The 18,470-nt window shown below is 41.6% G+C and overlaps 1 protein-coding gene across 1 annotated transcript in view; it reads right to left on the bottom strand.

The window, feature by feature from the left end:
• KCNH7 (potassium voltage-gated channel subfamily H member 7) overlaps positions 1-18,470 on the bottom strand; it is a 410,475-nt gene that overhangs the window by 41,583 nt on the left and 350,422 nt on the right. Inside the window, exon 11 of the mRNA XM_089779738.1 lies at positions 1,993-2,245. Within this exon, the coding sequence (XP_089635864.1) occupies positions 1,993-2,245 (253 nt within the window). The remainder of the gene's footprint in view (positions 1-1,992; positions 2,246-18,470) is intronic.

The raw sequence follows: 18,470 nt of genomic DNA on the forward strand, positions 1-18,470 counted from the left end.
TGAACAATAATTCACAACCTCAAAAGATAGCAGCCCTTTCAATAGAGCTGTTTTCATGCGAATACTTTTGTAACTCTACATTTCTTTAAACTTGACACATTTATAGTATTTATTGTTTCCTAAAATTGTCATCAGAAGTGTACATACTGTGACAAAGCTCCTATGAAAACTCAATGAGTCCTGGACTTCCTGGTGGATTTTCCTTGTCTTAGTGTCTCACAGCAGCCCACAGTTTTAGGCACCACACTTAGGGCTTTAGTTTGCTGTTTGTTGAGCACTTTTCATCATTGGCCAGCATGTAGTAAAATGGAGAATAAACTCCACAGTCCTTTTTCCCGAGTGGAAAAGGGGTAGTGGGTGTTGTGGTGGGGGGAGGAACCTGGGCCCACCCTCTACTTCGGGTTCTAGTTGTCCTCATGAATCTCCGACACCTGCGATAAGACCACTCCAAGACCCCTGGGCTATTTCCCCACATATTCCCCAGCACCTTCCTTCTCTCTGGTTCATCCTAGTGTTCAGTTGTTGTCTTCTTTCCTCCTACTCCAAGTGGCACTTTCCTCCATCCTTTCAGCTACATGCATGCCCCAACTGTAGGCAAAGCTTCTTTTGTAGCCATTCTGAACTGGTTTTCTTAATTACCCCCAAGTGTCCTAATTAGCCTACGCTGGCCTGACTCTGCAGGCCTGGACAATTAGCTATAGGTATTCCACTGCCTTTTATTGCCTCTGCTGGTTCTAAAATAACCCCTCCCTTTTACTCTAGGTCAGAGATCTTCTCAGTCTGAGGCTTATATAGTTCCCCTTCCACTACTTTTTATGGCCTTCTCTTCTGACCCTGTTACAATACTTGTTTTTCTAAAATCTGTGTCTGATCTTTCATAGCTTATGTAGTGTGAGGACATAGGCAGAAAGAATAATGCCTTAAGCAGTAACTAGAGAACCTCATGACAAGGAAGTTTTATCATATATTAAGCTCCCTGCTCCATCCTGGTTCTCCGGTAACTGAGGAGGACCAGGGACTCTAATGACGTCTCACCATATTCAGGCAACATTTCCATTGCATGCAGTGAGGTATTTTGTCTGTATACTAGCCTCTACCCTCTGTTTTTCCGATTGGGTTTGATCCTGCTCCTAGTGAAGTAGATGACAAATTTCTATTGAATCCAGTGGGGAAGGTTAAAACTTTTAGTTCAACACAACTTTTTTGTAATTAAAGCTGGGAGACATTTTTGCATGAAACTATTTTTTGTGAATGATGCAGATTTGGCAACATTAACATATTTAATGAATTCCTGTCAATTTTGTTAAATTGCTTCAGTTGACCCTTCCCATACTAATTCCAAAAAATCCAAACATTTAATTTAAATATTTTCTAAATGAAACACTTTTTGGTTCAACATTTCCTTTAAATATGTTAAAAAACAGTACAAATTATCAAAAATTTAAATGAAGAATTTTGTTGGACTTTTCTACTTTTTCAATTTTTCAAAATTTTGTTTTGGCATGAAACAATTTTTCCTCGCAATTCCTTGGAATTGCCAGTTCATGGAAAAATCTATGATTTACCATAAGAATTCTGTCACTTGCCAATGCCATAGGATTCACTCACAGGAGGGGGAAGTGCCCACATTAATGCTGTTTCACATAGTATTAGCTTAGGCAGGGACTATGTTGGAGTTAATCAAGAAAACATTTTAAATGCACAGGCAGCGGGGCTCTTTGGTGCATATGGGTTGCTCCATTCCCTTCAGGGACTCCCCAGATCCTACTCCTTCCTCTATCCAGCAAAGTCGCTTGTGATATAGGCAGACCCCCGTCCCTGACTGTGGGATTAGTATATTATGTAGTCAGTGAGAAGCTTGATTTTAAATTAAAGTGACTGAATCATTCACAGGTTGCATCCAAATACAGCAATACATCTTTGAGACTGCTGTCCCATAGCATGTGCTAGCAGAAAAAGGACATTCTGTTGCCTTAGTTCATAAATACATACCCAAAATGGCAACAACAATGTCATTCTTGAGGATTTCAATAGAGCCTCTTGACAGGAAATAAAGAGCTGTGAGAACATCACCACCGTGGACTAAGGTATCACCAGGAGGAGCATGGGTTGTCTTAAACTTCATAGCTAAAGCTCGAAGACAACCTTTACTGGCCCCCTGGAAAGCTTTGCAGTTCTGAAGCAAGTTTTGGTTGAGGTGCAGACAAATGTCAGCTTGTAAGCATTCCGGAAATCCCTTTAGAACCTGAAGAGAAAAATGAAAGAGTTTCATATCAATACTATGCAAATAATTTTAAATAACTTGTAATGTTTTCTTTGTTCCCAATATGAATGCATTCATGTAAAAAATGGCAGTGGATAGCAAGGTTGGTCAGAATATTTTCAGTTCATCTAGTAGTTTAATGAACATGTAGTTTGATCAAAAAATATGGGATCAAATAGCTGTTCTCTGTACTGATTGAGTTAATTTAATCTGAATCCTAGTGGGATCTCTTGAAAATGTAGTGTCCACACACAATTGTTTTATTTCTTGCATTACAGGAAATTCAATTAGAACATATATGAATATATTGCAACAGGATAACAACATATAACTAGGCTTTGAAGCAGGGGCGAACATAGGGCAGGGCGAACGGGGCGGCCGCCCCGGGCCCCGCGCTTCAGAAAGCCCCGCGCATGCGCCGTGGCAAAGGGGGGGCCCTGCGGAATTATGCTGCCCGGGGCCCCGCAAAACGGTCATCTGCCCCTGTTTTGAAGGACTAGGTTTTTATAAGGATAAATGCCAGTAAATGTTGATTTCACCATACACGCAATGACAAAACTATGTCCATGGATAAAGAAAATTTACAAATAGACAAAGTAAGAAAAATGAGGCTTGAGAACCTATTAGACTTTGGTTTAAGTACACTTTCTTTGTATACCATGACTTGTGATGTTGGCTATTTGTGTTTTAATGATTACAAGGCTTTAATTTTTTAATTCCAAGGGTCTAACAATTATTGTTTTATTGTCCATTATTTTCCAAAACTGAAAATTTTAATAGATCAAAATACAAACAAATGCTTAAAACCTGTAATTCTGCATAACTGTAAAAATTCAAATTGATAAGTGTTGTTAAATATATATATATAATCTAGAAACGTACAGTTCCTCAGTTGGCAAATCCTTGTACTCTATTGAAGCCAGATTTACACAAGCTGAGGATCTGGTCTATAAAAACTGCAGGTACTTGCTCATCTGTTATTCAGGTTCACTGGAATTTACCTGAACTAGAACCTAAGGATTCCCCAAAGATACAATGTTAATTTTTATCAGGGAATGAAGGTAATGCTTACAATTTTGTGACTTGGGGAAGAGATTTGCTAAATTGCTCAGCATTAACCTTTCTGTTTCCTCTGAAGCTAATGGAAGTTTTAGCATTGATTTCAGTTGAAAGAATGCCCACCCACTGTGTAAACCCAGCGTCAGAAATTGGACTTGTAATGAAGTTACTGTGCACGGTCCACTTCTTGGGCCATACTCTGTTTATTTTTCATTTATGTGGCGAGTCCTGTTGAAGTTTATGAGCCAAGTTCTCCTTTATTGCACAGTTTTCTTTAATTTTAAGGAGAGTTGCTTAAATATATCTGAATTCAACCCAACGGGACTAATCAGTATGAATAATGTGAGCAGGATTTGCCTTCTTGCTATTAAACACAGTTTATTGATTCACTACTTTTTTTTTTACAGTGTGCACACACACACATTTTATATGAGTAATAATATCAATAGGTGTTTTGGTAGAGAATGCAATTTAAAATAATTGATGTCATAACAGAATTCAGTCCTCACTGCATATTTTCTTATTTCAGCACAATAAAGGTTTGTGCAGTCATTCCTGTTGCATAAAGGGGGTTCTTAACTACTATCTCTCGCCTTGTTAGAAGAGACGAGGGAGTTGCACATTTCTGACTTGAGGCTGTTTGTCCACCAAAAGCCAAGCTATGATTTACAAATGAAACATTAGTACCTTTAATTGTGTTTGAAATGTTTCTATGATTGTTAAAAGAAATCAGTACAGCTTCTACTGTGAAATAACAGAGAACACAATGTTATAACACACATTTATACAAATAGTTTAACAATTTATGGCCTTAGAACACTATCACACCCATCTATACATCTTCAAAGCAGCTCAAATTCAACAAGAAGCAAAGGAAAACAAAACAAACAAAAAAAGAAAAGTTCTTATTTTATCACTGTTACTAATGTCTAATCAAATATAACTAGATACAATTTAAAATAAAATTGATTCTATTTTAATATGATTTTCTTCAAATGTATTAACAAGTTGCTATCATTTACAAAATTTACCATGTTTTGAATAATATAGCAAAACTGATATCTCAAACATATTAGATAAACAGCTTGAAGAGTAAATAGTTGGAAATATTAGCTTTCAAATTACCTTCATTTCTGTTCATGTGACTGAAGAAAAAAAGATAATATTTTGAAATGTTTAATTATTAATCTCTCTCATTTTGTTATGCTCTCATTTAAATGTAATGTAGAAGAGCCCAAATTTTATGACATGAAATACCAGCATATTTTCATTTCAGCTGTGCTAAAAGTAATTTTTTTTTGGTTAGACACACACAAGCACATCCTTAGGATGAATCAGATTCATTTAAATTTATATTGGTATTAGTGAACAAGGAATTGTACTCTACTATTAAACAAGAACTATACAAAGCACGTTTGCTGGTTTAGTTAATATTTCTGTACATTTTTGGTTTATTTTGAGAAACAAGTGTAAAGGTCATTCATTTATTTTGAATGTGAAGATATAAACCCGGGCTACTCAACACATGGCCTGCAGGCAACATGCAGCCCACGGCCTGTTTGTTTGCAGTCCACGATGCAGTTTGGATTTACACGGGGCTCCACATGCGGCCCACAGGTGGGATCCAAAACAAAAAAGTAGACAATATAATGGTCTTCTGTTGATATGCATTTTAGTAAAATTCCTGGACTATCATTGCTCATTAAAAATGCTGTCATATAGGTAGAAATCAGGTAAATATTGCATTTTATTAATATCAGCAGAACTGACTTAAATGGGGCCTGTGTGTTGTGTAGTCTTGCCTTAATTTTTGTATTCATGCCTGTCAGTGTGAAAATAGCTATTTGTGCTGTGAGTTTCACTGTGGTCCCTGAGGCTTCCAAAGTTGAGTAGCCCTGATATAAACCATTCCCTGTTATGTTAGTTGCTGTATTTATATTTCAATATCACCCAAAATGTACTAGGCACAGTACAAATATATATGAGGAGATAGGCCCTGTTCCAGAGAGATTATACACTACACCAGGGGTGGGCAATAATTTTTGACAGGGGGGCCACTGCAAGATTTTGGAAAGTGGTCGAGGGCCACACTCTTCCATAATATTAATGGAGATGCGGGGTCTGGAATTGAGGTTGGGTGCAGAAGGGAGCTTGAGGTAAGAGACTGTGGTGCAGGAGGGAGACTGGAGTCTGAGAGGGAGTTGGGATGAAGCAGGCAGTTATGACCTAGGTCAGGGGACTGGAGTGTAGGAGTTTGAGATGTTATCTAGGGTACGAGGGAATTGTGATCTGGGGCAGGAGATTGGGGTGCCAGATCTGGGAGGGGGTATGGGTGTAAGAGGGGGACAGAGGGTTTGGGTAGGCTGGGGGAGAGAGGAGAGAGAGTTGGGTCAGGAAAAGGTGGGGGACGGGTGCAGAAGCAGGCTGTGGCCAAGAGACTTACTTGTCAGCTGCCAAACTAGCCTGCCTGCCTGCCGAGCTTAAAATGTTTCCCAGCCAGCCAGCCTGCCTGCTTGCCTGGCCCTGTGCTTCATGAATATCTGAGCCCAGGAGAGGGGGGAGTGATTCTTCTTAGCTGCCTGTTATTCTAACAAGCAGCTCCCATTGGCTGGCCAATGGGAATGTGCTGGGGTGGGGCAGCTCCTAAAACTTCCCCTCTCCCCTCCAGTTACAAAACAGAAATGGGGCCCTGCCGCCGTGTTTCTGCACAGCGCACAGGGCTGTGGGGCAAGCAGGGGAACCTGCCTGGGGCTCCCTGTTGCCTACACAGTCCAGATCTGGTGGCTTGGTGGGCCGGATCCGGCTCGTGGGTCATATTTTGCCCAGGCCTGCCCTACATTTTCATAAATATTCTACCTCAGGTATTCAGCGCATTTATGATTTGAAGTTATGATTATCATTGATCCCCTAAGGAAATTAAGCACCTAAAGTCCACTTATTGTGATGGGAGTTGGGTGATTTACTTCATTAAGACAGCTTTTAGAAATCACAGCTGCAGTTCTTAACTTAAAAAGAATTAAAATGTGTCAGAACATTGAGATATACAGTATTACTGAAAGCAGATTTATATTATATTTGATAATATTGTAAATTTTAGCAAATTATGTTTTGTCAAGCTACCATAAAATTTATTCTTTTCTAATTTCACACCACCATAAATACAAGATAACTGTATGCAAATTAATGGAGTTACCATTCCTGTTAGATTGATGAATTAGGAAAGCAGGCCTTAATATTTATTGAGTGCCTTAATTGCCAATCCAAAATACTCAATAGTCAGAAGTAGGGGTTCTTTTGATCTATCATCCAGTTTCTGAGCCATTAAGTACACTCGTCACATTGACAAGTTTCTCTGTGACCAGGAGGACTAGAACATGCTCTTTTAAAAAATAAAAGCTGAGATTAAATTTACATGGCTGCCGCGCTGAGCCGACAAACAGCTGATCAGCTGTTTGTCCACTCAGCGCGCTAGTCTGGACGCTCCCCTGCCGACATCAAAGCCCTTTGTCGGCAGCCCCATTATTCCTCGTGGGATGAGGTTTACCGGGGCTGCCGAAAAAGGGCTTTGATGTCGACAGGGGAGCGTCCAGACTAGCGCGCTGAGCGGACAAACAGCTGATCAGCTGTTTGTCGGCTCAGCGCGGCAGCCATGTAAATTTAAATGAAGCCGCGATCATTTAAATCGCGGCTTCATTTGCCTTTGCCAAAACAACAAATCTACGTGGCTCCGTCGATGGAGCCATGTAGTTTAGACGTACCCTAAACGTTGGGGCCATGTACCATACCAGAGCTTGGACTCCAGTCAAGACCAAATATCAGTGTTGCAATTAAACAGCCCGTAAGCTTGTAGAAAGTCCTCTCTGAATGTCAAGGGCATGCCACTATATATTTGATCATGTAAGCATCAAAAGAGACAACCTGCCACAGGTGTCTAATGACAGTGTAGATAGAGCCAGAGATGTTTAAAGCTTTTCCAGGAATATTCTATTGGATGACAAACCTCATAAATACCTTGGTGAACAGGGTCTTATTGACAGTAGAATGATCAAAACTGTATCTATGAGGTTTAACCTCAGGCAATCAGCATATTTTTATGTTGTCTACTGATAGATAAAATTAAAAGTTAGGAAAAGCGGTTTTGTATTTTCTATTGAACTACTGAACAGATTTTTACTCCAACAAATTTAAATCAGGATACTGTTACAGCTGTCATTTTCTTCATTGCTTCATTTGTGGGGTTATATTCATGAAAAACCCACAATACAGCAATAAAGTCAAGGATTATTGTGAAGTTAATGATGAATATATCAAGGTAATGACTGTTTCACAATGTCTTTTGCATCCTTAACTAAGTCTTCTTTCCAGATTGGTTCAGATTACTGCATAGTAAAACTTGTGCAACCATGAACACATGCTTGGGCTAGTTTTACAGCTTTTTTGTACTATGCTAACAGGCATTTCATTAATATGTTCTGGCTCATGTGATAGTGAAACAGCCTGTGTCATTTTTCAGCCTTAATTTTTGAGCTGACAGTAGCTGCCAGGACACAGAAGAATTGTACTGGGCATCTTGGTTATATCCAACAGTTAAGATGTTTGTTGTACATAACCAGCAAATGCTATGTGTTTGGGTTTTTTTTAATCTTCACTCTGTTTGCCCCTCAGCGTCATGTACCATGTGCTTTTGCAACCATTTCAAGCTACATTCCTTTTATATGTTGTATGTTGATTAGAGGAAAGCGTGGCACAGGACTGGGGTTTCGTATTCTGTGGAACAGCTTTAAAACTCACTGGAAATTCAGCTTTTCTTTCGGTCAGGCACAGGCTTGCCTTTGGATGGAAATCCTGTGGAATGCAGTGTTCTTTTTTAATGTATATTTTGTTCCTCAAGCCATAATTGTTGAACTACACTGGTCCTAGTGACAATTAGTGGTGCTCCTTGAATGCTGTGTCTGTCTTTCTTCTATTAATTCAAGTTGTCTCTTTTGATACTTACCTGATCAAATATATAATGGCATGCTCTTGACATTCAGAGAGGACTTTCTTCAGAAAAGATGGAACTAACTGTGTTATGAGGACAGCTCACCCAAGCTAATTTTTGATCAGCATCCCTCCTCTAGAGTGAGAGTCAGACATTTTTATGATTACAGGTAGCTATACCAATATTCAAAGAGGCAGGGATAAGTGGAACAGCTTCAAAACTCATTGGAAATATAAGTTTCCAATAGGAAACACACAGTAGGCAGAACACACATACGGCTTAATCCTGCATCATTTAAGTAAATGGGAGTTTTTCCACTGATTTTAATAGGTGCAGAAGTAAGTTGCTGAGGGAATTTCCACATCCTTAGATAAACAATCTAATACTGAAGTACATACCTTCGCATATGTCTACAGTATGCAAAGCTACACCATAACTATTCTGATTTAACCCGTTAGCATGTGTAGAGGCAAATATTTTTCCTCATTCCACAAGGAATACCACCTAACTTGATTTAGGGACTTTATTCCAGAATCCCGTTTCACAGCCACGTGTAGACGTGGGCAGTTACTTCAGGCTAGTCAATTTCTAAAATGGCGACCGGCCGGGAACATGCAAATCAAGCGCAGGATATTTAAATCCCGGGCTTGATTTGCAATTCCGGTTGCCCTCATTAGCCTGCCTAGATCAATCTAGGGGGCTAGTGTAGACATACCCTAAGTATGTATTTGAACTTCATCACTGTTATATTTGAATTTATTTGACTATTTTTCCTGTAAAAACACTCCTATGAGGTAGGAAAGCATAGTTTTATCCTTGTTCCAGTGGGAGATAAGAGGTGTTAATGACTTGCCAAAGGTCACACACGGGAGAGGCAGGAATAAAATTATATATCCTGAGTTCCAGCTGAGTGCCTTTAATCACAAGATCTCCTTATGTCTCTGTGACCTCCATAATGGATCACTGAAATGTCCACTGCTGAAACATCTCAGAAATATCAAGTGTTGTGGAACATAGCTGACCATCTTCGTGGTCAGTTCAGTGGGCAGTCATATCCTGTATTCATTATGGAATGAAGGTAATCAATATTAAAAAGATTAGCAATTCTCCTGTTTGTGAGATTTTAGTCCACAAAATAATGTAATGAGATATTGATACTAGATTAGTTTATTCATATACTCAAGTCTTAGAAGATTCTTCTGTTGGATCACTCAATTAGTTGTAGTTTATTCATTAGCCATTATTTCAATAGACAAGGAAAAGACAACTTCCCAATCTACTCATATTTGGGGTGCTTTTTGAATGTCTGAAGTAAAACTGAGTAGCAAACTCTCCTGCATTTTTAAAAGATTTTTCAGAAAATTTTCATTGCAGCTGTCATGTCCCTGCAAAAAATTTCAATTTCAAACAAATCAACATTTTCAGAAAAAGAAAGTTTTGTTGGAAAATTCCCACCCCGCTCTAATCTCAACCAATAATTTACAAACTCTTGTAATTTGGGTACAGTTCAGATGCGATGGAGAAACTGATGTAGTTTATGGCTCTGGTCAGGATGTTAAATTAACCTCATTCTGGTTTGTGAAATGTGAATTGCTCTCTTATCTTTCTGGAATGTATATAGACAGCGGATGATGATAGCATTACTTCAAGCTTCAGAAGTGATTATATTCTGATGATAAGCAAATGTACATTGTGTTGAAACAGTTGTACTGCACAATATAAAAATGAGAAATCTTGGTAAAAGCAGCCTTTTTGGGTAGTACCATTTATGGCCTTGTTCCTTCATATAGTTATGTATATGCTTGTCTTTACAAACATCTAGCACCATTGCAGCCAACAAGACTAGACAGATGTATCAAAATTAAGCATATTCATAGGAGAAGAAAAATGAACTGTGATCCTCTTTCATAGTACTATATCCAAAAATAAAAAGTAAAACTTCCTCTATTCTATATTTGAAATGTTAATTAAAATACATGTTTGGGTAAACCTTTCCCAGAGCATGGCCCAATTATTTTGGCTTTCTTTTAGGTAAAATAAAATAATACACCTGTTGGGATGGACAGAAAATCCACAGGATGCTAGGAGTTGGAGGAAACATGTGCATAACTGAAAAAAGTGTTTTCGGATATTAAGGCCTTGTCTACACTGGTAAGTTTTGTTGCTAAAAACCCTTTTTTGGTGACAAAACCTGGAGAGCATTCACATTGTGATACAACAAAAGTTGTGACAAATGCCCAATTCTGGAGTTCTTCCACCTCCACATAAGACTTCTCTCCCCCTCTCTTTATTGTCGTCAATCATGTAGAGTATACCACAGTAGGTTTTTTGACCTCCAGCATGTTTCCCACATGCCCAATTAGCCACTCTGGCCAGTGCTTTGAACTCTGCTGCCCTGCAGCCACATAAACAGGTAGACTTATGTGCCCCTCCCAGCTGCAGACCTAGGGAACTTTAAAATCCATTTCCTGATGTCTGGCTCATTGTGTAGTGGTTGTTATGGTGTCTTGTTAGGGAAAGAAGGATGGCTATTGCTCAAAATGCTCTCCCGTTTACAGCTCCACAGAACTTTGGATCTAGTTGGTGAGTGGGGTGAAGAATCAGTGCAATCAAAGCTGTGAGTGACTCATAGGAACAGGAACACGTATGGTCACATTTTTCAAGTCCTATGTGAGAAGGGATATGAGCGAAACACCCTACAATGCAGAGCAAAGATAAAAGAACTCTGTCAAATGTACCAGAAGGTGAAGGAGGTAAACAGCCTGTGAGGTGCAGTGCCCACAACATGTCATCTTCATACAGAGCTGGATTCAATCTTGGGTGGAGACACTCAAGAAGACTGTGGATTCTTCCCATAGCACAGAGTCAGAAACAGTAGCGGACTTGGAGACAGAAGTTATTGATGAAGAGGTGGAAATGGATGAGGAGGTTAGGCTCAGTCTAGGGACAACCAATACACCAGGAAGCAAGGAATTGTTCTCAAGTCCTGTTGTTTGTAAGGACTGTCAGCAAGAGCATGAAGGAATGGAAGAGATGCAGGGTAAGAGGCTGTGCAGGTGAGGAGGGAGATGGTCCGGTTGGCAGCCATGCAGATTGGTAAGTTGTTCTTGTACAGAGGAGTAACGTTAGTTTGAACCAAAGGCTTTGATTCAAACTAATGCGTCCCGGCACGCACTTTCACTTTTGAAACAGCTGTTGAGCGGAGTAACGTGCCTGGTGAGATCATGCTAATGAAGCACAGAATATTTAAATCCCCGCTTCATTGACTATTTCAAATGCCTACATTTGCATCATTAGTTCAAACTAGGGTGCAAGCGTAGACATACCCTTACTGTGTGTTGTAGGGGAAATGGGGTGGCTTGGGAAATTTCTCTTGCAGCTGGGTGTGGGTGTGGTGTGGGGCCACCAGCAGCTGTATTTCTCAGAGCTGATCAAGCCTGCCTGGGTCTGAATTATGTCCAAACAGAACATCGATGTACACAGAGATATCAATAGAATCTTGCTAGGAGATTCTTGCTGGGCCAACCTGATTGCCTTCTATAACATGGCATGGGGAAGGTGGTGGACATGATATACCATGACTTTAGCAAAACTTTTCATATGGTCTCCCACAATATTCTTGCCAGCAAGTTAAGGAAGTATGGATTGGACAAATGGGTTGTAAGGTGGCAGGAAAGCTGTCTAGAGTGTCAGGCTCAATGGGTAGTGATCAATGGCTTGATGTCTAGCTGACAGTAGGTATCAAACAGAGTGCCCCAAGGTTTGGTTCTAGGGCTTGTTTTGATCAACATCTTTATTAATTACCTGTATGAAGGGATGGATGGTACTCTCAGCAAGTTCACAGATGACACTAAGCTAGGGGGAGAGGTAGGTACATTGGAGGGTAAGGATAGCGTCCAGAGTGACCCAGACAAATTTGAAGATTGGGCCAAAAGAATTGTGATGAGGTTCAATAAGGATAATTGCAGAGTCCTGCACTTGGGATGGAAGAATCCCAAACACTGCTACAGGCTGGGAACCAACTGCCTAAGCAAGAGTTTGGCAGAAAAAGACCTGGGGATTACAGTGGATGAGAAGCTAGATATGTCAACAGTGTACCCTTGTAGCCAAGAAAGTTAACAACATATTAGTGTGCATTAGGAAGAGTATTGCTAGCAGATCTGGAGAAGTGATTATTCCCCGTGTTTGGCACTGGTGAGGCCACATCTGGACTACTGCGTACAATTCTGGGGCCCCCATTACAGAAAGGATGTGGATGCATTGGAGAAAGTCCAGAAGAAAGCAACAAAAATGATTAGGGAGGTGGAGCACATGACTTATGAGGAGAGGCTGAAGGATTTGGGCTTATTTAGTCTACAGAAGAGAAGAGTGAGGAGGGATTTGATAGCAGCCTTCAACTACCTGAAGGGGAGTTCCAAAGAGGGTGGAGAGAGGCTTTTCTCAGTGGAGACAAAACAAGGAGCAATGGTCTCAAGTTGCAGTGGGTTGAATATTAGGAAAAATAATTTTACTAGGTGGGTGATGAAGCACTGGAATGGGTTACCTAGAAAGGTGGTAGAATCGCCATCCCTAGAAGTTTTTTATGTCCTGGCTTGACAAAGTCTAGGCTAGTATGTTGGGATTGGATCCTGCTTTGGGCAGGGAGCTGGACTCGATGACCTCCCGAGGTGTCTTCCAGCCCTATGATTCTATGAGATGGTGTCAAAGCTTTGCCTGATGGTCTTATAACTTTCCCCACTGCCATGGTACAACATTATCCCAACCCATTCCTCATACTGTGCTGCTTGAACCAAGGTGGCAACAGAGTTTGGCTGCATAAGGAGTGGGGCACCACATACAGAAGCTGAACCCAGGCTTGCCTGTTAACCTTTAGCAGGAATATGTCAGCCAGAGTAATGGCAGCCTGTGGACAAGTGCCAGACTATTACACATTGTTTCCAGGTACACTTGCTGCACAATCGCAGACTGTACTTTCTTGGAAATCCATGACCAACTCTCCTTCCCCCTCTTTACCTACACCTTTAAAATTCACTACAATCAGAATGACTGGAGAGATCTGTGTTTGCCTCTAGGGTAGCAAGAAAAGTGCCTCTAGGGTAGCAAGTTTTCTTCAGAGACATGCATATTAGTGAAATGTTATAATCTTCATTAAAAGTACAGTCACTCCATTGTTAATGGTTACTTTTCCAGACCAGACCTTGAGAAAAAAGGCAAGTTTGCCAGCAGACAGACTCTGTTAACTAAGGAAAAACCCACAGTGGACAAGGAGGGTATGTCTACACTACAGCGCTAATTCGAACTAACTTAGTTCGAATTAGTTAATTCGAACTAAGCTAATTCGAACTAACGCATCTAGAACTAAAAACTAGTTCGAATTAGCGTTTTGCTAATTCGAACTAGCACGTCCACATTAAGTGGACCCTGAAGCGGAGTTAAGGATGGCCAGAAGCAGTGCCGGCAGGGCATCAGAGGAGGACTTAGAGCGTGGAGATGCTGTCTCAGGCTAGCTGAGCGCTGTGCTGAAAGGGTCCCGACCCCCACCCCGGACAGACAGTTCTCAGGGGTGCCCCTCTTGCAAAGCAGTCCTGGCTTGGAGTGCCCGGAGTACCCACACGGGGCACATCACAGCACTCGGCCATCAGCCCGGCTGCACTTGCCGCAGGCTGCCATCTGGGGAGAGGAGGCAATTGGGGGGCTGCAGGAGAGCTTCCACTCCCAGAAGCCCACAGAGCCAGCCCAGGAGATGGAGGGGGGACAGGATAGAGGTCTCTAAAAGCAGGAGTTGGGTGGAGACGGTGCATACAGAAAAGTTCTTCATTAGTTCCCATAAAGAAGGACTAGAGGACACCAAAGGAAAGGAATGGATAGCAGGCTTCAAACTAGTAACAGAAAGTTCTTCTTCACAAAGCAAAGAGTCAACCTGTGGAACTCCTTGCTGCAGGAGGCTGTGAAGGCTAGAACTGGAACAGAGTTTAAAGAGAAGTGAGATCAAGTCATGGAGGTTGGGTCCATGGAGTGGTCTTAGCCAGGGGGTAGGAGTGGTGTCCCTGCCCAAAGTTTGTGGAAGGCTGGAGAGGGATGTCACGAGACAAATGGCTTGGTCACTGTCTTCGGTCCATCCCCTCCAGGGTCCCTAGGATTGGCCGCTATCGGCAGACAGGCTACTGGGCTAGATGGACCTTTGGTCTGACCCAGGACGGCCAATGTAAGCTCAGGGCTCAGGGTCGGGGGTCTCAGTGGACCCCCTTGAATCTCTTGCACACCTGCTCCTGGGTGGCCAGGCTGGCAGCTATTCTGCCCAAGCCGGCCACTTTCCTGTGCCTAGTGCGGAGATCGTGGACAAGGTCCACGATGTCCGCACTAGCCCAGGCGGGTGCCCGCCTCTTGTGGTCCCGGACAAGCTCCCGGGAGCCGCCAGCCTGGTCCCGGGAATAGGGGGAGGGCTGGGGGTCATCGGGTGGGTGGCTCGAGCCGTGCCAGGTGCAGGGTCTGCTGGCTGGGTGCTGTCAGGCTTGCACCTGGCACGGGCACCGTAGCCAGCCCATGCCCCTTTAAGGGGTCCGGGGCCGGGAGGGGGGCAGTAGAGTTTCCCTGGTGTTGGCCAGAGTGGCCACCAGGGAAACCTGGGGAGGGCTAGCCTCCCACTAGTTCGAATTAAGGGGCTACACACCGCTTAATTCGAACTAGCTAGTTCGAACTAGGCTTAATCCTCGTGGAATGAGGATTACCTAGTTCGAAATAAGCGCTCCGTCAGTTTGAATTAAATTCGAACTAACGGAGCGCTAGTGTAGCACCTATGAAAGTTAGTTCGAACTAACATCCGTTAGTTCGAACTAACTTTGTAGTGTAGACATACCCGGAAGGATATGGTCAAAGATGTGTGGCATTATTCAATGCTTCAAAAAGAGAAAAGGTAGCAAAGAACAGCTAGGGAGATGCAAGTGAGAACATAAACCACTGAGTGCATGCTAAAGCTGATGGAAGAACAAAATGAGAGGCTGAAGTGCAAAGAAAACCAAAGACCTCACTGTCAAAACATGCAGAACTCTTTTCACAGAAAGTGTTCTTTCCACACCCACACATCAGCCTCCATGGCTGCACATGCAAAATTCTTCAGCCAACAATCTTTCCTCTTTGCTCACACACTCATTTTCACAACCACGTAATGGGATTTTTCCCTCAGCACACTCCACTCCCTGTGAAAACAGCTGTGACTTTAACAGTTGGATGTTAACACCATTGTGAGGTTTTCCAATAATCCCTACCATCCCTTTACCACCAACATCCTGGTTGAAAGACATCAATAAAGGCAAAATGTAATGCAAATATCTATGGCTAAGTCTAGACTTCACGCCTTTTTCGATAGAGGCTTTGTCGACAGATACAAAGCCTCTGTTGACAAAGAGCATCTAGACTATGATCAATATTGTTGACAAAACAAGCCACTTTTTTGAAAGAGAGTCTAGATGCTGTCTTTCGAAAAAGCACAGTTTGCATGCAATAGCGCCTTTTTTCGAAAGAGTACTTTTGAAAAAAGGCGTTATTCCTTTTAAAACGAGGTTTACCGCTATCGACAAAACTGCTGCATTCTGTCAACTTACTGTCAACAGAATGCAGTGGTAGTGTAGATGCAGGTATAGTTTTGTTGACAAAAGCCAACTTTTGTCGACAAAACCCTGTAGTCTAGACACACCCATATATCAGTTTATTTTGTGCGACACAACCCACAGTAATCACTCTGGCCCCTGGGGAAGGCTGAAATAGCACTTGGTTTTCATGGTAATGCCTCATTTGGGATGAGCAGTGGGATGAGACAGGAAGCAACTCCAACACACAGAAATGTGAGCGCCCTTCATTGTCCAAGTGGTTTCTCAGAGCCCCCCTGATACTGATGTCCACTCTATGGGCTCCTCTGGCAGCATGAGCATCTTGCTGTTCAAACTGTGCGCCCAGGTGCTGTGTCTCATTGTTCCACCCATGGGCAAAAACTTCACCCTTACTGTCACACAAATTATGTAAGCAACAACATGTGGCCACACCTTAAGGATATAATCCTCCAAAATATCCAGCCTGCCATAGAGACACCTCCATCTTGTTTTCAGTCTGCCAAAGGCACCTTCAACAACCATGTGCAATCGTCTTAGCCTAGTGTTGAACTGCTCTTTACTGCTGTCCAGGTGCCCCGTTTACAGCTTCATGAACTAGAGCTGTAAGGGGTAAGCATCACATCTCCTAGAATCACTATGGGTATTTTCACATCCTCCGCTGTAATTTTCTAATCTAGAAAGAAAGTCCGAGCATGCAGCTTTCTGTACAGGCCATTGCTTATACAAAGCAACCACAACACACTTCTCTACCGGGAGAGCAACTCTTATTCGGGTGTTCTTGTGCTGCTGTTCAGAGGCTAGCTCAGCGCACGCAGCTTCAGGAAGGTTGCTTTACGTGTCCAAAATTTCTGTACCCACAGATCTTCATCTGCATGACAATGCGATCCCACCACTCAAGGCTGGCTTCCCTCGTCCAAAAGTGATGTTCTACTGTGCACAGCTGCTCTGTGACAGCCCAATGCAATGCCAGTTTGGTGTCATTCTTGTTGCTCACATTGTCATCCATATCTGAGTCTTCATCCTCTGCTATTAAGTGCATAAGTAGCTCTGCTGCAATGCATGATGTTCTAAGTGTGTTGAACACAGTGGGATAGAACTGTGGATCCATGATTTCTTACAGCAGATGCTGGAGTTTGCAGAAAGGACTGTCATTCAAGTGGTGCTAAAGTAAGCTAGAAGCCCAGGCAGGACTGGAAAGCAAAGAGTTTGGCTGATGGGAGGTTTTTCATGTTCTCAAAATGCATAGAATTATGTTGCTCATTCCCGCAATGCTTAGCGACTGAAAGTGACATCAGGCACTGTGGGATGTTAACTCCTCTATCAACAGAAAGAGCAAAGCAATGTGGCTATGTAATGTCGACAATGGGTGGAGGAAAAGCAGGTTTAATGAGTTTTCAGTTTTGATGACTTTTGCACGTCGAAAACACTTTCAAAACCAAAACTTTCCAGTGTAGACATAGTCTAAGAGTTGATCTTTCCATTAGGAATAGTATAGTCGTGCTTTTATCAGTGGGTGAGGGATTAGTAATATTGGAAGGAAAAGAAAGGAATATAGGAAAAATAGAATAGCATAGATTGAAAAATTCTAGAAAATCACAATCCTTTTGAATCTTACTTTTACAGTGGCAACTTGCATTATAAATCACCTTTTGTAACTAACTTTGCCAGTGAATAAAGTAACGGCATGATTTAAATTATACTTATTCTGTAGGCTCAAGAATTTATTCCAGATTAAAATAAATCCTAAATACTGTTAATATAATTATGCATGGATTAGATAATCAGTACAACTGTTTCATCAAAATATATTATGCAATGAATCAGAAGCAAAGAGAAGTAGAAGTGAAGCAGAGAGGAACAAATCATGCATGTTCTCAGCATATTTTAACACCAGAGCTTTAAGGTTATGTTTACTTTAACCATCTAAACCAAATATGAAATATTATCTCCTAATTTTCAGTAGAGAATTGCAGGATGTTTTTTTAAGAAAGCAAGTTTATTTATCTAAGTACAGTATTATATCTTAGTTGGAAAGTTAGTTGTTTGCTTTCCCTGAATTATTAGCCTTAAGTACATTTTTGGAAACAAACTTCCTATTATGAATTATGTATATCATGTACATTATTCATAAATTCTATATTTCAAAGAAGGAAAATTATTTTGGAATTTACTCAAGTTTCAGGGATGAGATGTTGGGGGAGGAAGTCAGGAACAAATTCTGCCCTTAGATATTCACTGAAGTTAGCAGGAGTCACACACTTGCCTGAGAACAGAATTGGTCCCTTTGGATATAAATAGAGATTTCATGCAAGTTCTAAGGGTACGTCTAGACTACCGCGTTTTGTCGACGGAAGTTTTGTCGACAGATACTGTCGACAAAACTTACGTCGACAAAGAGCGTCCAGACACATTGAGTTCTGTCGACAAAGCAAGCTGCTTTGTCAACGGAACTCCGTAGTCTGGATGCAGTGTTACAGGCAATAACACCTTCTGTCGACAGAGTTCTGTCGACAGAAGGTGTTATGCCTCGTAAAATGAGGTATACCAGCGTCGACAAAAC

This window comes from Pelodiscus sinensis, chromosome 7, assembly GCF_052426305.1.
Source record: "Pelodiscus sinensis isolate ZL-2025 chromosome 7, ASM5242630v1, whole genome shotgun sequence".
NCBI classification, from domain to species: Eukaryota; Metazoa; Chordata; order Testudines; family Trionychidae; genus Pelodiscus; species Pelodiscus sinensis.